This window comes from Rhinatrema bivittatum, chromosome 4, assembly GCF_901001135.1.
Source record: "Rhinatrema bivittatum chromosome 4, aRhiBiv1.1, whole genome shotgun sequence".
In the NCBI taxonomy this organism is placed as follows: domain Eukaryota; kingdom Metazoa; phylum Chordata; class Amphibia; order Gymnophiona; family Rhinatrematidae; genus Rhinatrema; species Rhinatrema bivittatum.
In genome coordinates this window covers 180,169,929-180,186,073 of record NC_042618.1, presented here as the reverse complement: position 1 = coordinate 180,186,073, position 16,145 = coordinate 180,169,929, and the positions used below count along the sequence as shown (strand labels likewise).

General features: G+C 47.0%; 1 protein-coding gene across 2 annotated transcripts in view; it reads right to left on the bottom strand.

Moving 5' to 3' along the window:
• The window catches only part of LOC115090341 (ATP-binding cassette sub-family A member 9-like), a 306,577-nt gene that overhangs the window by 89,561 nt on the left and 200,871 nt on the right, over positions 1–16,145 (bottom strand). For both annotated transcript variants that reach the window (XM_029599290.1, XM_029599291.1), the window contains exon 25: positions 6,046–6,168. In XM_029599290.1, the coding sequence (XP_029455150.1) occupies positions 6,046–6,168 (123 nt within the window). The remainder of the gene's footprint in view (positions 1–6,045; positions 6,169–16,145) is intronic.

The following is a 16,145-nucleotide window of genomic DNA, read 5'->3' as shown; positions in this document are numbered from 1 at the left end:
CGGACAGAAGACAATGAGTGATGGTAAATGGAACTCTCTCTGAAGAGAGAGCGGTGTTGGGACCGATCTTGTTCAATATCTTTGTGAGTGACATTGTGGATGGGATAGAAGGTAAAATTTGTCTTTTTGCGGATGACACTAAGATCTGCAATAGAGTGGACACGCCGGAAGGAATGGAGAGAATGAGACGGGATTTAAGGAAGCTGGAAGAGTGGTCGAAGATATGGCAGCTGAGATTCAATGCCAAGAAGTGCAAAGTCATGCATATGGGGAGAGGAAATCCGAATGAACTGTATTTAATTGGGGGGGGGGGGGTGGAAGGCTGATGTGCACGGAGCAGGAGAGAGACCTTGGGGTGATGGTGTCTAATGATCTGAAGTCGGCAAAACAATGTGACAAGGCGATAGCAAAAGCCAGAAGAATGCTGGGCTGCATTGAGAGAGGAATATCGCGTAAGAAAAGGGAAGTGATTATCCCCTTGTACAGGTCCTTGGTGAGGCCTCACCTGGAGTACTGTGTTCAGTTCTGGAGACCGTATCTCCAAAGAGACAGAGACAAGATGGAAGTGGTCCAGAGAAGGGCGACCAGAAAGGTGGAGGGTCTTCATCAAATGACTTATGAGGAGAGATTGAAGAATCTAAATATGTACACCCTGGAAGAAAGGAGGAGCAGGGGTGATATGATTCAAACTTTCAGATACTTGAAAGATTTTAACGATCCAAAGACAACGTCAAACCTTTTCCATCAGAAAAAAATCAGCAGAACCAGGGGTCACGAGTTGAAGCTCCAAGGAGGAAGACTCAGAACCAATGTTAGGAAGTATTTCTTCACGGAGAGGGTGGTGGATGCCTGGAATGCCCTTCCGGAGGAAGTGGTGAAGACCAGAACTGTGAAAGACTGCAAAGGGGCGTGGGTTAAACACTGTGGATCCATCAAGTCTAGAAGACGTGAATGAAGAGTGGGTGGCTCACGGGAATGACGGCTACTGCCTGGAGATTACACCCTTATTCAATAAACATACACACGGTTAATGCGACTCCAAAATTGCTCTAAGCTTCAACAGCAAGAGGAAGTGTGGAAAAAAAGGATTTGCATTCACAAAAAGTGGGGAGTAGCTTGCTTGTTACAGCGGTTACTATCCCAAACTAAACAAGCCAGATACTTTACTTTCAATGCATATCCAGCATAGCTCTCTGCTTCAACGGCAGGGGAGAAAGTCTGATACTTCACACATATCCAACATAGCTCTCTGCTTCAATGGCAGGGGAGAAAGTCTGATACTTCACTTTCAACACACATCCAGCATAGCTATCTGCTTCAACTGCAGGGGGAATGTAGAAAGGTGGATGTATATACAGACAATAACCAACAAGGACTGAGTTACATAGTCTGGGTAAACAAAGGCATGGGTGTAGCTTGCTTATTGCGGCGGTTACTACCCCTAACCATGGTAGATATTCACTTGGATGCAGTTCCAACACTGCTCTCTACATTAATGGTGCAGGTGGAAGGGAAATAGAACCAAAAGGTTACTAAGAGCCAAGTGTAACAGAAGTATGAGAGAAATTAAAAAAAAAAAAAAGTGCATAGCTTGCTGGGCAGACTGGATGGGCGGTTTGGTCTTCTTCTGCTGTCATTTCTATGTTTCTATGTGTCCCCTATCAAAATTATTTCCAAAATTGGTTCCTCTGATGAAAGAGTCTCCCAGAAGTAGTAGTTTCCTTTTATGACCTTTGATCATGTTTAAGCATTTCTGGATACACTGGGTGACCACATTCCTTTCAGACATCATCTCATTTTCCATTCCTGGAACTTCTTCGTTATCCAGTGCAGAAAAGGTATTATCTAAGAGTAACTGCGGTGAGAGTGGGTATCTTTTCATCAAAGGCTTTATTCTGCCAGATCCCACTGTAATCCATTTATTCTTGGGTTTCTGGATCCTGGATGTTTGACTTCTCTTTGGGAGTAGGGGTGGATATTTAAGATGCTGCTCAGTTGGTGGAATTGGGTGTCATATAGTCACATGTCTTGTTCTAATAGAGCCCACTGTAAACCATTTACTCTTGGGTTTCTGAATCCTCTATGGATGCTGGGGGAGATATTCTGGATGCTGCCAGAAAGGGAGGTTTTCTGAAACCTGATCAATTCGTCTTTCACATGATTCAGCTATTTTTTCATTGCAGAAGCTGAAAGCAAACTGGACATCCTTTAAGTCTCCAAAAGGCAGGCCTTGGGACATAAGCACCACAATTGTTATACTGAATCAAAGACATGCTAATAGTGGCACTTAAATCTTATTCACGTAACCTAAATCCCTGGAAGAAATATAGAAGAAGAAAACACCCTAGGGGTGGATGGGTGTGGGACAGGGAGCAAACAACTCTTGTAGATACCAGCCTTTTTTTGTTTAATTATCAAACACACAGGGTCATTTATCATTTCATGTGTTAAATGCCATTTGGGGGGAGGGAGGGAGAGAAACTCTGCAGAGAACAATATGTCACTCTACTATTTATACCACTGTAAAAGGGAACACTTTTAACAGGGTTGTTGCTAGGTAGAGAGTTCATTGTACAAATCAACTCCTATTGTACCTTTCATCAATTGAAATGACAGAAATCATCAATTGAAATGACAGAAATCATCAATTGAAATGACAGAAAATCTTCAGTGATATGTACTTTGCTATTTGTACCTATTTGTGTATGTAAAACCCCCTCCCCAAATCTACCCCACACCCCCAAAGCCCCCCTTTCCTTTTAATAGCTCTTTACATGTATCCTCAGAATACATTTAAAATAAATAAATAAATTATTTAAATCCAGAGAATGGATGTTTTCTGTTGCCAGGCCTCAACTTTGTAGAACAGTAGCAAATCACCTAGACCGGAGGGTATACACCCCAGGATTCAGAAAAAACTAAAAAAATGAAATTTCAGACCTATTTCAATTAATTTGTAACCTATCATTAAAATAATCCGATGTACCAGAAGATTGGAAAATGGCCAATGTAACTCCTATATTTATAAAAGGATCCAGAGGTCCTTGATCTAAGTCTTTAGCCACCTAATCAAAGAAATCAATGAGATTGTTACGAGCGCAGAGGCATGGTCATTTCTGGAACGGGTATTGTGAGCCCTTGGGCCATGGCATGACTCAGGGAGGAGCTCCAAGATACACCACGGGAAGTGAGCTGGTGCGAGCATGGGTAACAAAGAGCAGGACAAGGCTGGAGCGAAGACAAGGAGATGTAAAGGCTGACCCTCTACCAGACCTGCATGCCCCAGGATGACCAACAACGCAATGTTGATCAATGAACAGTCCTCCGACCATTCCAAGCCCTTTTGGACCTACCGCTGGGTAATGGCAAAAGGTGGCAGGCCAGACAGAGGACGAGGGCAGATGGAGTCCTTGGAACTTGGAAGACTTTGGACGAAGACTCAGGCGAGGACAATGTAGATGAAGACTCAGGCCAAGGTACGACAGCAAGAATGTACAGGAGCAAAATCAAGGCATAGGATCAAAGTGATGGGTTGAGACTGTGACGCAGCGCACTCTACACGGTCCACCCGTGGGTTTGTTTGCAGACCACGCTGGGCTCGAAGCAGACTCCAGGAGCAATAATGAAGGCTGATACTGGAACATGGCAAAGATACTGAAGAGGCCTGCACCGGAGCACACCCTACACAGTCCACCCGCGGGACTGGTCGTGGACCACGCTGGAGCAGAGCAGGTTCAAACAGAGTCTTTGACATAGACAGACGCAAATGCAAGGAGCTCCGAATACTGGGACAAGATTCAAGCACAGGATTCAAAATACATGATTCTTCAGACAACTCAGGATTCAAAACTTCAGGAGATAAGCAGAAGTCTTCCGGAGGCTTGCACTGCTCAGGAGAAGAGGGCCTTGTATCGTGAGGCGCCCTACACAGCCTGCCCATGGGCTGCTCACAGACCACGACAACGGCACGCCGGGAAAGTGGACATCAAGGAACCAAGGCATGGAGGCAGAGGCAAAGGCAAAGGCATCAGGAAGGACATCGGATATCAGGAGGTACGAACGAAGAAAATCAGGAACATGAAAACATCTGGAAACACGGATGAAGGACATCAGGAACATGAAGACGAAGCCGTCAAAGCAGGAGAAGACCATGGAGGACCTGGACCGAAGATGAAGACACAGGCAACTGTGAAACTCAATCCAAAGGCTAGAAGTGACTGAAGAGAGACCCTTATATAGGGCTGAACCAGGAAATGAAGACCAGCTGGATTCCGGTGGGGCCAGGAGCACTTCCTGCTACTGGCCCTTTAAATACATTATAGGGTGCGCTGGTGCCTAGAAGAGGCCCTGGAGGAAGCAGGACCATGGACAGTGGCATCTTCCTGCACGCAGATGCGAAGGAGCAGGCAGGCTTTGGGGCGGCCTCCAGGCCGCAAGCTGACGTCGGGACGGCAGCAGCTTCCCCTGCCACTGAAAGAAGACCTCGGCGGCGGCTGCAGGCCGCAAGGCAGGTCGGTGGCGGCTCTAGACCACAGAGAGAAGCGGGTGGGCACGGTCTCTAGGCTGCATGCAGATGGCAATGGCGGCGGCCCGCCACAGAAGCTCCCAGCGCGGGTACAGCCCTGCCAAGCAGAGCAGGAAACTGCCGCGGCCTCTGGGCTGCGGGGGATGGCAGCAGCAGCAGCAGACTGCCGCGAAGAAAAGCAGGTGGGTGGAGGGGCTGCCTGTGGCTCACCGCAAGTACAACCGTAACAGAGATTAATTTGACATGATCTGCTTGTGCTGATCTTCGTATAGGCTTTTTCTACATTGCTTCGTTATTTTCATATGGATCTCTGGATTTGATATTGTTTAAGAGTCATCCCAATCATTAAGTGGCTCACACTTTTGCAGTTGTTATTAGTTACCTTGTTTTTTTTGTTTTGTATTTTATCCCTTGCTCCCAGTTCCATGATACCCTGTTCTATGTAATGCTCCTTGCAACTTTGTGTTTTTCTCTGTAAACCGATATGATATGTAATTTTCACATGGATGTCGGTATATAAAAGTCCAAAATAAATAAATAAATAAATAACACCATGATGCCTCAGATCCTGCATTCCGCTAGATTTTTAGCAGTCCACTATCCTTTCCTTCAGTAGAATCTCCATCTGTTTTCTCCCCACTAAGGTAAGGTTGACTGCCCTGTAATTTATCACTTCTATGAAGAAGATTCATATTTGCCTTTCTCCACCCCTGCAGCACCACCACACCCATCTCCAAAGAGCTATTGAAGAGGTCCTTCAGTGGACCTGCCAGAATATTTCTGAACTTCCTCAAATGCATCCCCCTTCTGGCCTCGTGGTTTTGTCCATTTTCAGTTTTGCTAGTTGCATAAAAACACGCTCTTCTGTAAATGGCATTGTATCTACCCTATTCTCATATATACCCTTGGCGACTATTAGTGGTTCTTCTCCAACCCCCTTCTTTAATGAAAATTAAACGAAGTATTTAGCTTTCTCCTCATCTCCTCTCAATCTTACAATACCACCTCAGGTCTTTCTCTTTTCAAGGCCACTTTGCTTGTAAGGACAACATAGCAAAACTGGGGTTATGGTGAACTTTGAACACACCTTGGCCCATAAATCACCCACAAAAAAACATACTGCTGAGTGTTTTATGCAAGTTAACTGCTTATGAGAAAACTCATTCAGCTGAAGGTACAAGGTCAGCTCCCTGCAGGGATCCAGTTGGATCCCAGCAGTTTTTCCAAGCACAGAAGCCAAACCTTGTGTAGCAATTAAATGAGGCTTGGTGGCAATGTACTGAGGAGCCAGTGACCAACACCTAAAAGGATGGCATTTTAAAAACACAACCAAACAAACCTTTTAGGCCTCTATAGGGTATGAATCTCCACCGTAAACTGCATTTAGGATAAAGAAACTTTTGCTAGTAAAAAATGGTGCTTCTAACCAACATTTTGAAACATTGGATTTATCCCTCAGTATTTTCCTGGATTTATGATAATGCACACAATACTATTAAAGTAAAGATGACACAGCTTACCAGAGCAGCAAAATTCAGGAATCCCAGCAATGCATAGACAGGTATAAAAGCACTGACGACGTGCTGGGGATACTGGCTGAATGGGTCAAAGATGTGAATAATGATATGAAGAATTATAGTTATCTGAAATGTTACAAAAAAAAACACAAAACCATTAAGGATATGGACACTATAAATGTGCATTCAAAAAGTTTGTCTAAGGCTGGCATCAAGACCTGGTGGGCTTTTTTTTTCCCCATGTGCATAAATGGGCAATTTCCAAACAGCCTGCAGACGTGCAGTCACAGTATTTTTTTACTTGTGTCCACACAACATTGCACCTCCTATTTCCAGGTGAAGTTATGCGCCTACTTTTGAACATTTTACAGTTGTGGAGGTAATCTTCAAAATGATTTACATGATTAAAAATAGGTTTTGCACATGTAAATGCACATTATGCATGTGAATGAGCTTTTGAAAATTGCTACAATATACGCCATTGAATATTCAATAGGTTTTACGTGCATAAGTGGGCTTTTGAAAATTGCTATGATAGTATGTTACATTTACTCGCGTAATTCCTTTGAGGGTCAAAAAAAATCAAAGACAGGGCAATAAGGCGGCATGTGCAAAATGACATGAACTAGGTGCAGGCTCTAACACGCTGCATGCACTTTTGCACAGAAGCCAGGGAAAAGGGTTCAAGTGTTAAGGCGTTTCCTCACACAAGGACAAACTGTGGCAGTGTGCAGCCCCATAGCCACAGCTGTGGGAGCAGCTCAGCGTTACAAGGAGCTTCAGAGGACAGCACAAATGCCCTTATGGCACTAGGGAAACTCCAAGTGTGGCGACACTGGGCAAAGGGCAGCCAAGGCTACAGCTCGTAATGCCATTTACTGTGACAAGGGGGTGCTGCAGAAAACAGCATATATTGATGTCAGAAGGGACATTGAAGAGCCAGGGTTAGGAAAGATCGAAGGTCAGCTGGCAGGAATGGCATCTTGCCATTGAGGGTATCACAGAAACTGCCTCATTCAGTTAAGAGCATATTATTCTAACTTCTCATCTGTAGAGATAGAAGACCTCAAGAAAAAGGCCTGGGAGCTGAGCCACCTGGAGGAGTAATAGCTGTGCAGCTGTATGCCAGGCAGGAGGGAACATCAGGTAAGTTCACATAACACCTATCTGGGAGGTGTCAACGTAAGCTTCTTCCTATTTGCTGTTTCCATCACATACCCCGCTATTTCCCTGCCAAATAACAGAACCATGTCACAGACAATAACTTGAAGCATCTCTTCTGCACATAAGCCGCCATCCTTCCAGAACACATAGACATCCATCCAGCAGAATGGTGGCCAAAGCACAATCCCTGGTCATGGCCTGCCATACCATGAGGCATGACTTTTACAACAGTCACAGGCCAACTATATAAGTAGGGTGTTAAGACCAACTCTAAACACCTTAATCAGGGAATCTCTATGCATCCTTTCCAACAAGATCCCTTTACTGATTGCTGCTTCATGATTGTTGAAACATTGGAATCCAAGGCATACACCAAAGGCATCCTACCACTGAGCCAGACTCTGTGCTGTTATTTTTTTTATTTAGATTTATATTCCACTTTTCACAGTGCTTCAAAGTGGATTACATTCAGGTACTGTAGGTATTTCCCTGTCCTCAGAGGGCTTACAATCTAAGGGGGTCATTTCTCAAAATGCGCTAAGGCGTTTTCGCATGTGAAAAGCCCCATTAACGCATGTGATAGCACCATATCGTATGGTGCGATGCAAATTTGAAAAAAAGGAGGGGTTAGGGGCGGGCTGGGTTTTGCCAGTCTGCAAAATGCTATTGTAGAGAGAGAGAGAGAGAGAGAGAGAGAGAGAGAGGGTGAGAATGAGAGACAGAGAGAGAGCACCTAGCCGTAGTGTCCTCTCCCTAGATAGGTATTTGTATCCCTATGGTAGGCCCACCTAGTAACTCGAGGTGAGGTTTAGGTATTAATGTAGGGGGTTAGGGACCATTTTGACATTCAACGTTAGACGTACGAACAGAACAGTGGTCTCTCGTGAACATCTGATGTTAAGCTAGGTTGAGAGAACATTGCCCAAATCTTATCTTTGGGTGAGTGTCCACACTCCGAGGGTCTGTTCTGTTCGTACGTCTAACATTGAATGTCAAAATAGCCCCTAACCCCCTGCACTAATACCTAAACCTCACCTCGAGTTACTAGGTGGGCCTACCATAGGGATACAAATACCTATCTAGGGAGAGGACACTATGGCTTGTCTCTCTCTCTCTCTCTCATTAACAATGGGCCCCCAGTGGTTGATGTGCTAACTTACAGGCCGATACAGTAAAGCACGGCCGCAGCTACCCTGCTTCTAACCCGCTTCTAACTCACAATTTGGCCGCATCAGTCCAACCCACGATTCACTATCCCTTTTAACTCATCCTTACCGCTTCTTTAAATCAACCGGTAACCCTTTCCGCCCGCAGCATGTATATGAGATGTAAACGCTCCGATTAGCTATTCCCTCCCATACAGCAATGTGCACCCCGATTATCTCCTTTTTAACCTGTAGTTTTGCCAAGCGTTTAACCTGCTAACTTACCGCCTACCCTTACCCCTGCGTTAGTGTGGAGCGTCAGGTCAGAGAGACAAAATTTCATGGGCGAAAGGGTACCCTCTTTCGCCCATGAAAGGGTACCCTTACCCTTTCGCCAGGGTAAGGGTCCTCACCCCCCGGGACCATTACCCTGGCGATAGTGTGGTGTGACAGCAATAGGCAGGCTCCGGTCAAAATCCCCCCCTTCCAAAGCAAGGCACAGGGCGCAGGGCGAAAATCGGCTCAACATGTAATTAAAACAAAAGTAAATAAAGTGTAATAAAAGTAAACTTACTGCATGTGAATTTTCTTTGAACAGTCCTCTCTCCCCTCCTCCCGAGGCTGCACTGTGGCTCCCCTGCCTCCCGAGGGCAGCCGGCGGCGAAAGCGGCAGGCGAAAGCGTACGGGCGGGCGGGCGAAAGCTTATGGGCGAAAGCGTACAGGCAAAAGTGAATGAATGCACGCCTGTATGCGGCGGGAGCCGGCAGGTGTGCATTCATTCACTCACCTTCGCCGGTGGGCATGCATTCATCCAGGCGGAGGGAGCCGGTGGGCGTGCATTCATCCAGCGGAGGGAGCTGGCGGGAGTGCATTCATCCAGGTGGAGGGAGCCGGCGGGCGTGCATTCATCCAGGCGGAGGGAGCCGGCGGCAAAAGCGGCTTCCAGCAGCTCCCGCCGGCGGTGAATGAATGCACGCCTGTGTACGCCTGTGCGTGCAATTAGGGAGCTCAAGGCGTGACGTCACAACGTTTGACGTCACGGTGTGTGACGTCGGCGTTCGCGAATGCACTGCCTTAAGCGCCCAAATTGCACACACAGGTGTGCATTCATTCACCTTCGCCGGCGGGGGCAGGGGAGCCAAAGCGGCTTCCAGCAGCCCCCGCCGGCGAAGGTGAATGAATGCAATTTGGGTGCTCAAGGCAGTGCATTAGCGAACACCGATGTCACACGCCATGACGCCAAAAGTCGTGACGTCACGCCTTGAGCGCCCAAATTGTACACACAGGTGTGCATTCATTCACCTTTGCCGGCGGGGGCTGCTGGAATCCGCTTTTGCGCCGGCTCCCCCCAGGAGGCAGGGGAGCCGCAGTACGCGCCTCGGGAGGAGAGAGAGAGAGGACTGTTCAAAGAAAATTCACATGCAGTAAGTTTACTTTTATTACTTTTATTACACTTTATTCACTTTTGTTTTCATTTTCGCCCTGCCTTGCTTCGGGGGGGGGGGGGGGGGGGGGAGAGGACTCGCAATCCCCCCTGGTACCTGTCATTTCAAACGTCATTTGAAATGACATTTGAAATGTCTAGGTGTGGCCAGACAGTGGACTTGTGTGCCCAATATATCAGCGGATCTGTCTGCATGTCCTCTGTGGGCTCTGAGACATACCGTGTCACTGACATTTGTGCTGGTGTCTCCTTTGCTTGGGTGGGCTGAGAGTCACTCATGTCAGCTGCTTTCTCTCTAGCCCATAGCAGAACAGATGATTCTTTATGGGCAACATGGCTTTGGCATTCTGAAGTGGAGGAGGAGGAAGTACTAGCTGTCACTGACAGAGTGCTGCTCCTGCTTGGGCTAGCACAAATCTCTGAAATGCCTGCTGTTTCCTCCTCTGCTTCATGCCTAATCTGTCTCTGCCTATGGCGCTCCTGTTCACAGACTTTTACTAACAGCAGGTCCTTCACAAATGTGAGACAATTGGACTGTAGGGCGAGTTTCCCTTTCACATGGGGATCACAGACTGTGGCGAGCATGTATGTCTGGTCTTCTGTTAAAGGCCTTACTCTCTCTTGCACCTGCTTCTGCAAAACGTCCAGACAATGCAGCACCTCTGCTGTCATTCCCTCTTCCTGTTTAAAGCCCTCCAAATTTTCCTCCAGAAAATTAACTATAGGGATGATGTCAGCCAAGGTATCACTTCTGGAACTCAGCTCCTCCGTGGCATCCTTGAAGGGCTGCAGGATTTTTATCAGCTGACTCATGACTAACCAATCTTGATGCCCTAGGGGATTCTGCACACTTATGTCATTGCCACAGAAAATTCATGAAGGGGTGTCTGCTGCTCCACTAACCTCTGCAGCATCATATAGATGGAATTCCACCAGGTGGAAATGTCTTGAATGAGACGCTTGTGAGGCATCTCCAAATCAGTCTGCTTTTGTTGGAGAACCTGCCCTGCCTTCACACTTCTGTGGAAGTGCGCTGCTATGTTCCTGCACTTGTGTATTAACCTATGCAGGTATTAATTCTGTTGGTGATTGGACTCCAAACCCAGAGCTGACTTCACTACCAGGTGCAGAGTGTGTGCAAAACATCGGATGTTCTGAAAGCACCTATCGGCTATTGCCTTTATCATGTTTGCACCATTGTCTGTGACAAAGAACCCTGCCTGAAGATTCCTGTCTCGCTGGTGTAGCTGCCAGCCCGCCAGCATCTGTCTGATGCATGCTAGAATATTGGCTGAGGTATGGGCCTTGTCCGTCAGTTGGGTGTGCAGTAAAGCCCACCTCCACCCTGATACTTGTTCAGTAATAGAGCTGCTGCCTGCCCCTGTCTCAGCCATGTCCCACAAGTGTGCTGTCAGGGAGAGGTAAGAGTGTGCAGCATTCATGGCAGTCCAGATATCGCAGGTGAAATGCACACTCCCTTTGCCTTAGCTAGCAGCGCTTGGATGCGACTGCGACACTGGTTGTACAGGCTGGGGATGATTTTTCTGCTAAATGTGGTTCTGGAGGGGACTTTGTAATTTGGAACTAAGACCTTCAGCAAATGCTTGAAACCCACATTCTCCACTATCTGCAAAAGAGTCTGCAAATCAAGGGCAATCATTTCCCTGATGTTCCTGGTTACAATTTTTGAGGCTGCCTGCCTCCTACCCCAGGATAGCGTTACCGAACACCACCCCACATCCTCCATGGTGAATTGTCGCTTCTGCCACATGGAAGGGGGCTGCTGCCCTGCCACCTGACTGCTAGAAGGAGCAGAGGGCCTGGGTGACTATGCTCCTTTTCAACCAATTTACGCTGCCTGGAAAAAGGGGTCCCCTGACTGGTACTGCCACCATCCCCAGATGGCAGTACTGTTGTTAAGTGTTGCCTCTTCATATGATGCATCATGCCAAAATTAGTTAGATGTCCCATTTGCTTGCCTCTGCTAATAGGCCTGGCACAATAATTACACTGAGGAAAACGCTGGTCCTCTGTCACTTTAAAGTGGTTCCAGATCGCAGATTTCTTTCGTGATCCCTTCTCTATAGCCTTCGGGGTAGATGCTGGCACTACAGCTGAAGTAGTGGGTACACCCTGAGAAGCAATGCCAGGGGCATCAGTCACACTCTGTGCCTGTGCTGACTGCTCTTTCTCCTCCTCATCACCAGTTTCATCTCTCCCCTGCAGCACTGAAGTGGAAGCTAAGACAGGACTAACTAATCCTCCTAAACCTTCTTCAGCTATTACTTCTTCCATTTCTGATCATGAGAATCCCACACAAGATGATTCTTCATCGGAATCAGAAGCAAATAGTGCATGCGCTACGTTTTCAACGCTAAGTCGAGTCTGCTCTCTCACTGCTGCTTTTGGGTGTTGCCATTTTGTCTTGCATGACTCAGCCTCCCCTTCCCTCACCTCCAAAACTACAGGGTCAGAAACAAGTGGTGGCGATGCATCGTCTTTAAATTTCATTTTTTTCCGGATGGAACTGCCTGCCCCTCCAGAGATTTTAGATTGGAACAGGTCCCTTTTTAACTTTAATGGGGGACTGGCACTGCCTTTTGAAGTGCCTCCCCTGCCAGTCCCAATCACTCGACCACATCTAGCGTTCCCTGACATTATGGATTTAATGTCACTGCCTACTAGGGATTTCAATTAAAATAATTATTTCCAAAAGAGGCCTACTGGGGATTTGGCTTCAGAGGGCACCCCTGTCCCAATATATGTGAGTCTGCAAAACTGCCCACAGGCCCACGAGGCAGTGCCTGGATGTACACTTCTACTGGGACCGCTGTATATGCACATACCAAGCTTGTAAGTACAAAAGAGGCCCACTGGGGATTTGGCTTCAGAGAGTACCGCTGTCCCAATATATGTGAGTCTGCAAAACTGCCCAGTGCCCACTGATGCCCAGTGCACTGCCTTCTTGGCTTAACAGAGGACTGCTGTCCCAATATATGTAAGTCTGCAAAACTGCCCAGTGCCCACTAATGCCCAGTGCATTGCCTTCTTGGCTTAAAAGAGGACTGCTGTCCCAATATATGTGAGTCTGCAAAACTGCCCAGTGCCCACTGATGCCCAGTGCACTGCCTTCTTGGCTTAAAAGAGCTCAATAAAAAAAAAACTGCAAGCCTGGCTTGCACAGCAGCAAAAACGATGAAATATCTTTTTCAATGGCAATTCTATCAAAGTAGCTAGAAACTGAATATATCTCCCACCCACAACATCCAAATCCTGCTTGCAACCTACCCCAGGGGGTAAAATAAGTAGAAAAATGCCACTGCTAGCAGCTTCTCTTAGTGGCATAGTCAGAGATACTGTTTCAGAGCAATAAAAAAAAGTGCGGTCAAACAAAACATGGCTAGCTGACACTGCAGCCAAATCGAACAAATATCTTTTTCAATGGAAAATTCTATCAAAGTAGCTAGCAATTTAATACAGATTTGAGACACTCAGACTAACTCTGAGTAAAGCCACCATCCCCGGACCACCTCCCCAGACCATCCTGCAAAGAAAGTGCATGGCACGCCACGTGCTTAAGGTATAAATAGTGCTGCATCATCAGGAGTAGCATCACAGAGCACTGAGTAAGAGCGGTGATTGGCTGCATGAGAAAAATGCTTAGCTCTGATAGGTTGCATTCTCGTCTCCTTCCCAACCTGTCTGACCCACTCTATGACAGGGCTGTGAGGTCACTTATGACTCACAGGAAAGGGCTGGTTTTTGCTATGGATACTCCCACATGGCCTTCTCCTATTTCAAACGGCCACTAAGAAATCACTATGAGCCAAAAGAATGAAACTAATATGATATGTTGTATTCGTGGGGGATCACGATGCATTTCGAGAATTCACAAATACAACGAATAGGGACTTATGCGTTGCGGATTGCCCATGCGTTGAAAATGAATGCACATCCCTAGAGCATACAGCAGTCTAAAATGATATCATAGATCTTACTTGGGATATACAGAATACATCCCCTCATCTGTCCAGGCAGTGGTAATGTGTTTTGGGTAGGCCAAAGTTTTTCTCAAATTACAGCCCTGGTTTGCCTGTAGGTCCTGTTGTAGTGGACACCTGCTGCAGTCTGTGGGTATGCTAAGGGGATTATTAGCCAGGTTTTGAGTGGATATCTCTATCACTTGTTGAGGACAAGGGCAGAGAAAAATACAGTGAGATATTTCAAGCAGGTTTGCTATGGGGCTGGCCCATGGTAGAAGCTTGAGTGGATCTCCTCAAGCAAATCAGTAAGAATACTTAGAGACAGAGGGAGAGAAAAAGGGAGAGGTTAGTTGCAGAATCATTATAGTAGGAGAGGAAACATACATAGAATTTAAACCAGTGATGTGTCTGTCCTGAAGCAATCATGAATTCTTGATTGGGACATTATAACTCTGGGCACTACATCCATGATGATTCCCTTGGCATTGCAGATCACCTGCATTTTGAAGGAGTGGAAGCTCTTGCATTTGCAAAGTGTGGCCTCATTGCCTGCAGGTGACCTTATAGGCATGTGTGTGCAATCGATGGTCCTCAAAACAGAATGGAAATGTGCAATTTGGTAGAAATTAATCAAATTTGGTGTTGCTGCTGTTAGCTAATGTGGGAAACAGATTCTGATGTGTTTTCCTGAGAAATGTAGCCAGAAAGTAATCTATACATAGGGAAGTAGTTAATTAGCTTATTCCAGCCATGACTCCTAGAGGTGTCTGGAGGGTGCTGGTGGGGAATAAAGGCCTGGGCTGTACCTTGAAGTGTACTGGCAAAGCATGGCTTCTCTAACTGGAAAGGCACAGGTCCTGCTCTAATATCTGTCATAGGTGTTGCGTCTGTCGCTGCTCGACGCCCTAATTCCACCCTCTTTACTTCTGGGGCGACTCCCTCCGGGTCTGATGGACAGTTAGCTGCCGCAGCGTCTTCTTGCCGTCTCCCTCCAGCGTCCCTGGACCGGCACAACGCTGCAGATCCGCCATGTTCCTGATGATGTAGGGGGCACGCGCCCGCTTGCTCCGATTGATGTACCAGCAAGGGTGCGAACATCGGGGGCGTCCCCCTGAGATGGCGTCATCCGCTTCCAATATAAAAGGTCTCAGTATTCGCTAACGAATTGAGTTAGTAAGGGGATTGCTTCGGCTTTTCTCCCAAGCTACTCTGCCTCCTCGGACTTACCAGGGGTACCCGCTCCTCGAGGGCCTTGCTCTCTTTTCTCTATTTCAGATTGCAGATAGGAACCGGTACTCGCTCCTTGAGGGTCCATGTTCCTGAACACTCTGAAGAATCTCTACTGTCTGAAAGCTATGGCAGATACAGACATTTATGAGTTACCATCGCTCTCTCAGAGCTTTCCCTGGAACCAGGTACTTGCTCCTCGAGGGCCTGGCCCTTTCCAGCTGCTGAGCTTCCTGAAGACCTTGTGCGGGTTTTGTCGTCCAGTTCTGGCTATGAGCACAGCATGCCCTGTCTGCTCACTATCTGTAGTTTCTCTACAGCTCAGCAACCCTGGGATCGCTGTTCCAGTACCTGAGGGACTTCAGCCCTGCCGGGCATATCAGCTCACTACTGCCACCTCTGGTGGTTCTACTATCCTGTCTAATAAAAGAATTATCTGTGTCTGTCTCTGTACCCAAGCCTAGCCGGTGGTCCCTCTCAGGATATCCTCCTGGGGGCGCAGTCATCTGCCATCGGCCCAAGGATCCACCTACCTACATTCCTCTACAGCTGAGTGCCCTCTCCAAGCACTCCGCTGGTAACAGATTGCTACTACTTCTCCATCAGGAGTCTTCAGCAACAGATTCATAACAGATTGCTACTCCGCAGTCTAAACCCTAACAGATTGTTTACTACTCCCTCTACAGGAGCTGAACATATCAGATTGCAACTCCTCCTTCCACAGGAGCAGATTCATTACAGATTGCTAACTCCTCCCTTCTTGAGAAGTAGATCATAACAGTTTGCTAACTCCTCCCTCCTCAGGAGCCAAAGCATAACAGATTGCTAACTCCTCCCTCCTCAGGAGCCAAAGCATAACAGATTGCTAACTCCTCCTTCCTCAGGAGCCGATTCATAACAATAGGTACAGTATGTTTTCCTTGTTTAAAGTAAACCTGCGCAAGACTTTCTCCTCAAGCAGATCCAAAAACCGTAATCTGGTCCTGTATACTCTCAATAAGGGTATACCTCTTCTGTTCTTTCTCTCTCCTCAAATGTGGCTCCCTGTGTATCCACATTTGTAATACTCATTTTGTCTGTCACTTTACCACCATTCTCCCACCCACCCTCCCTAGTCAACCCTTGTGCACCCCTTCCCA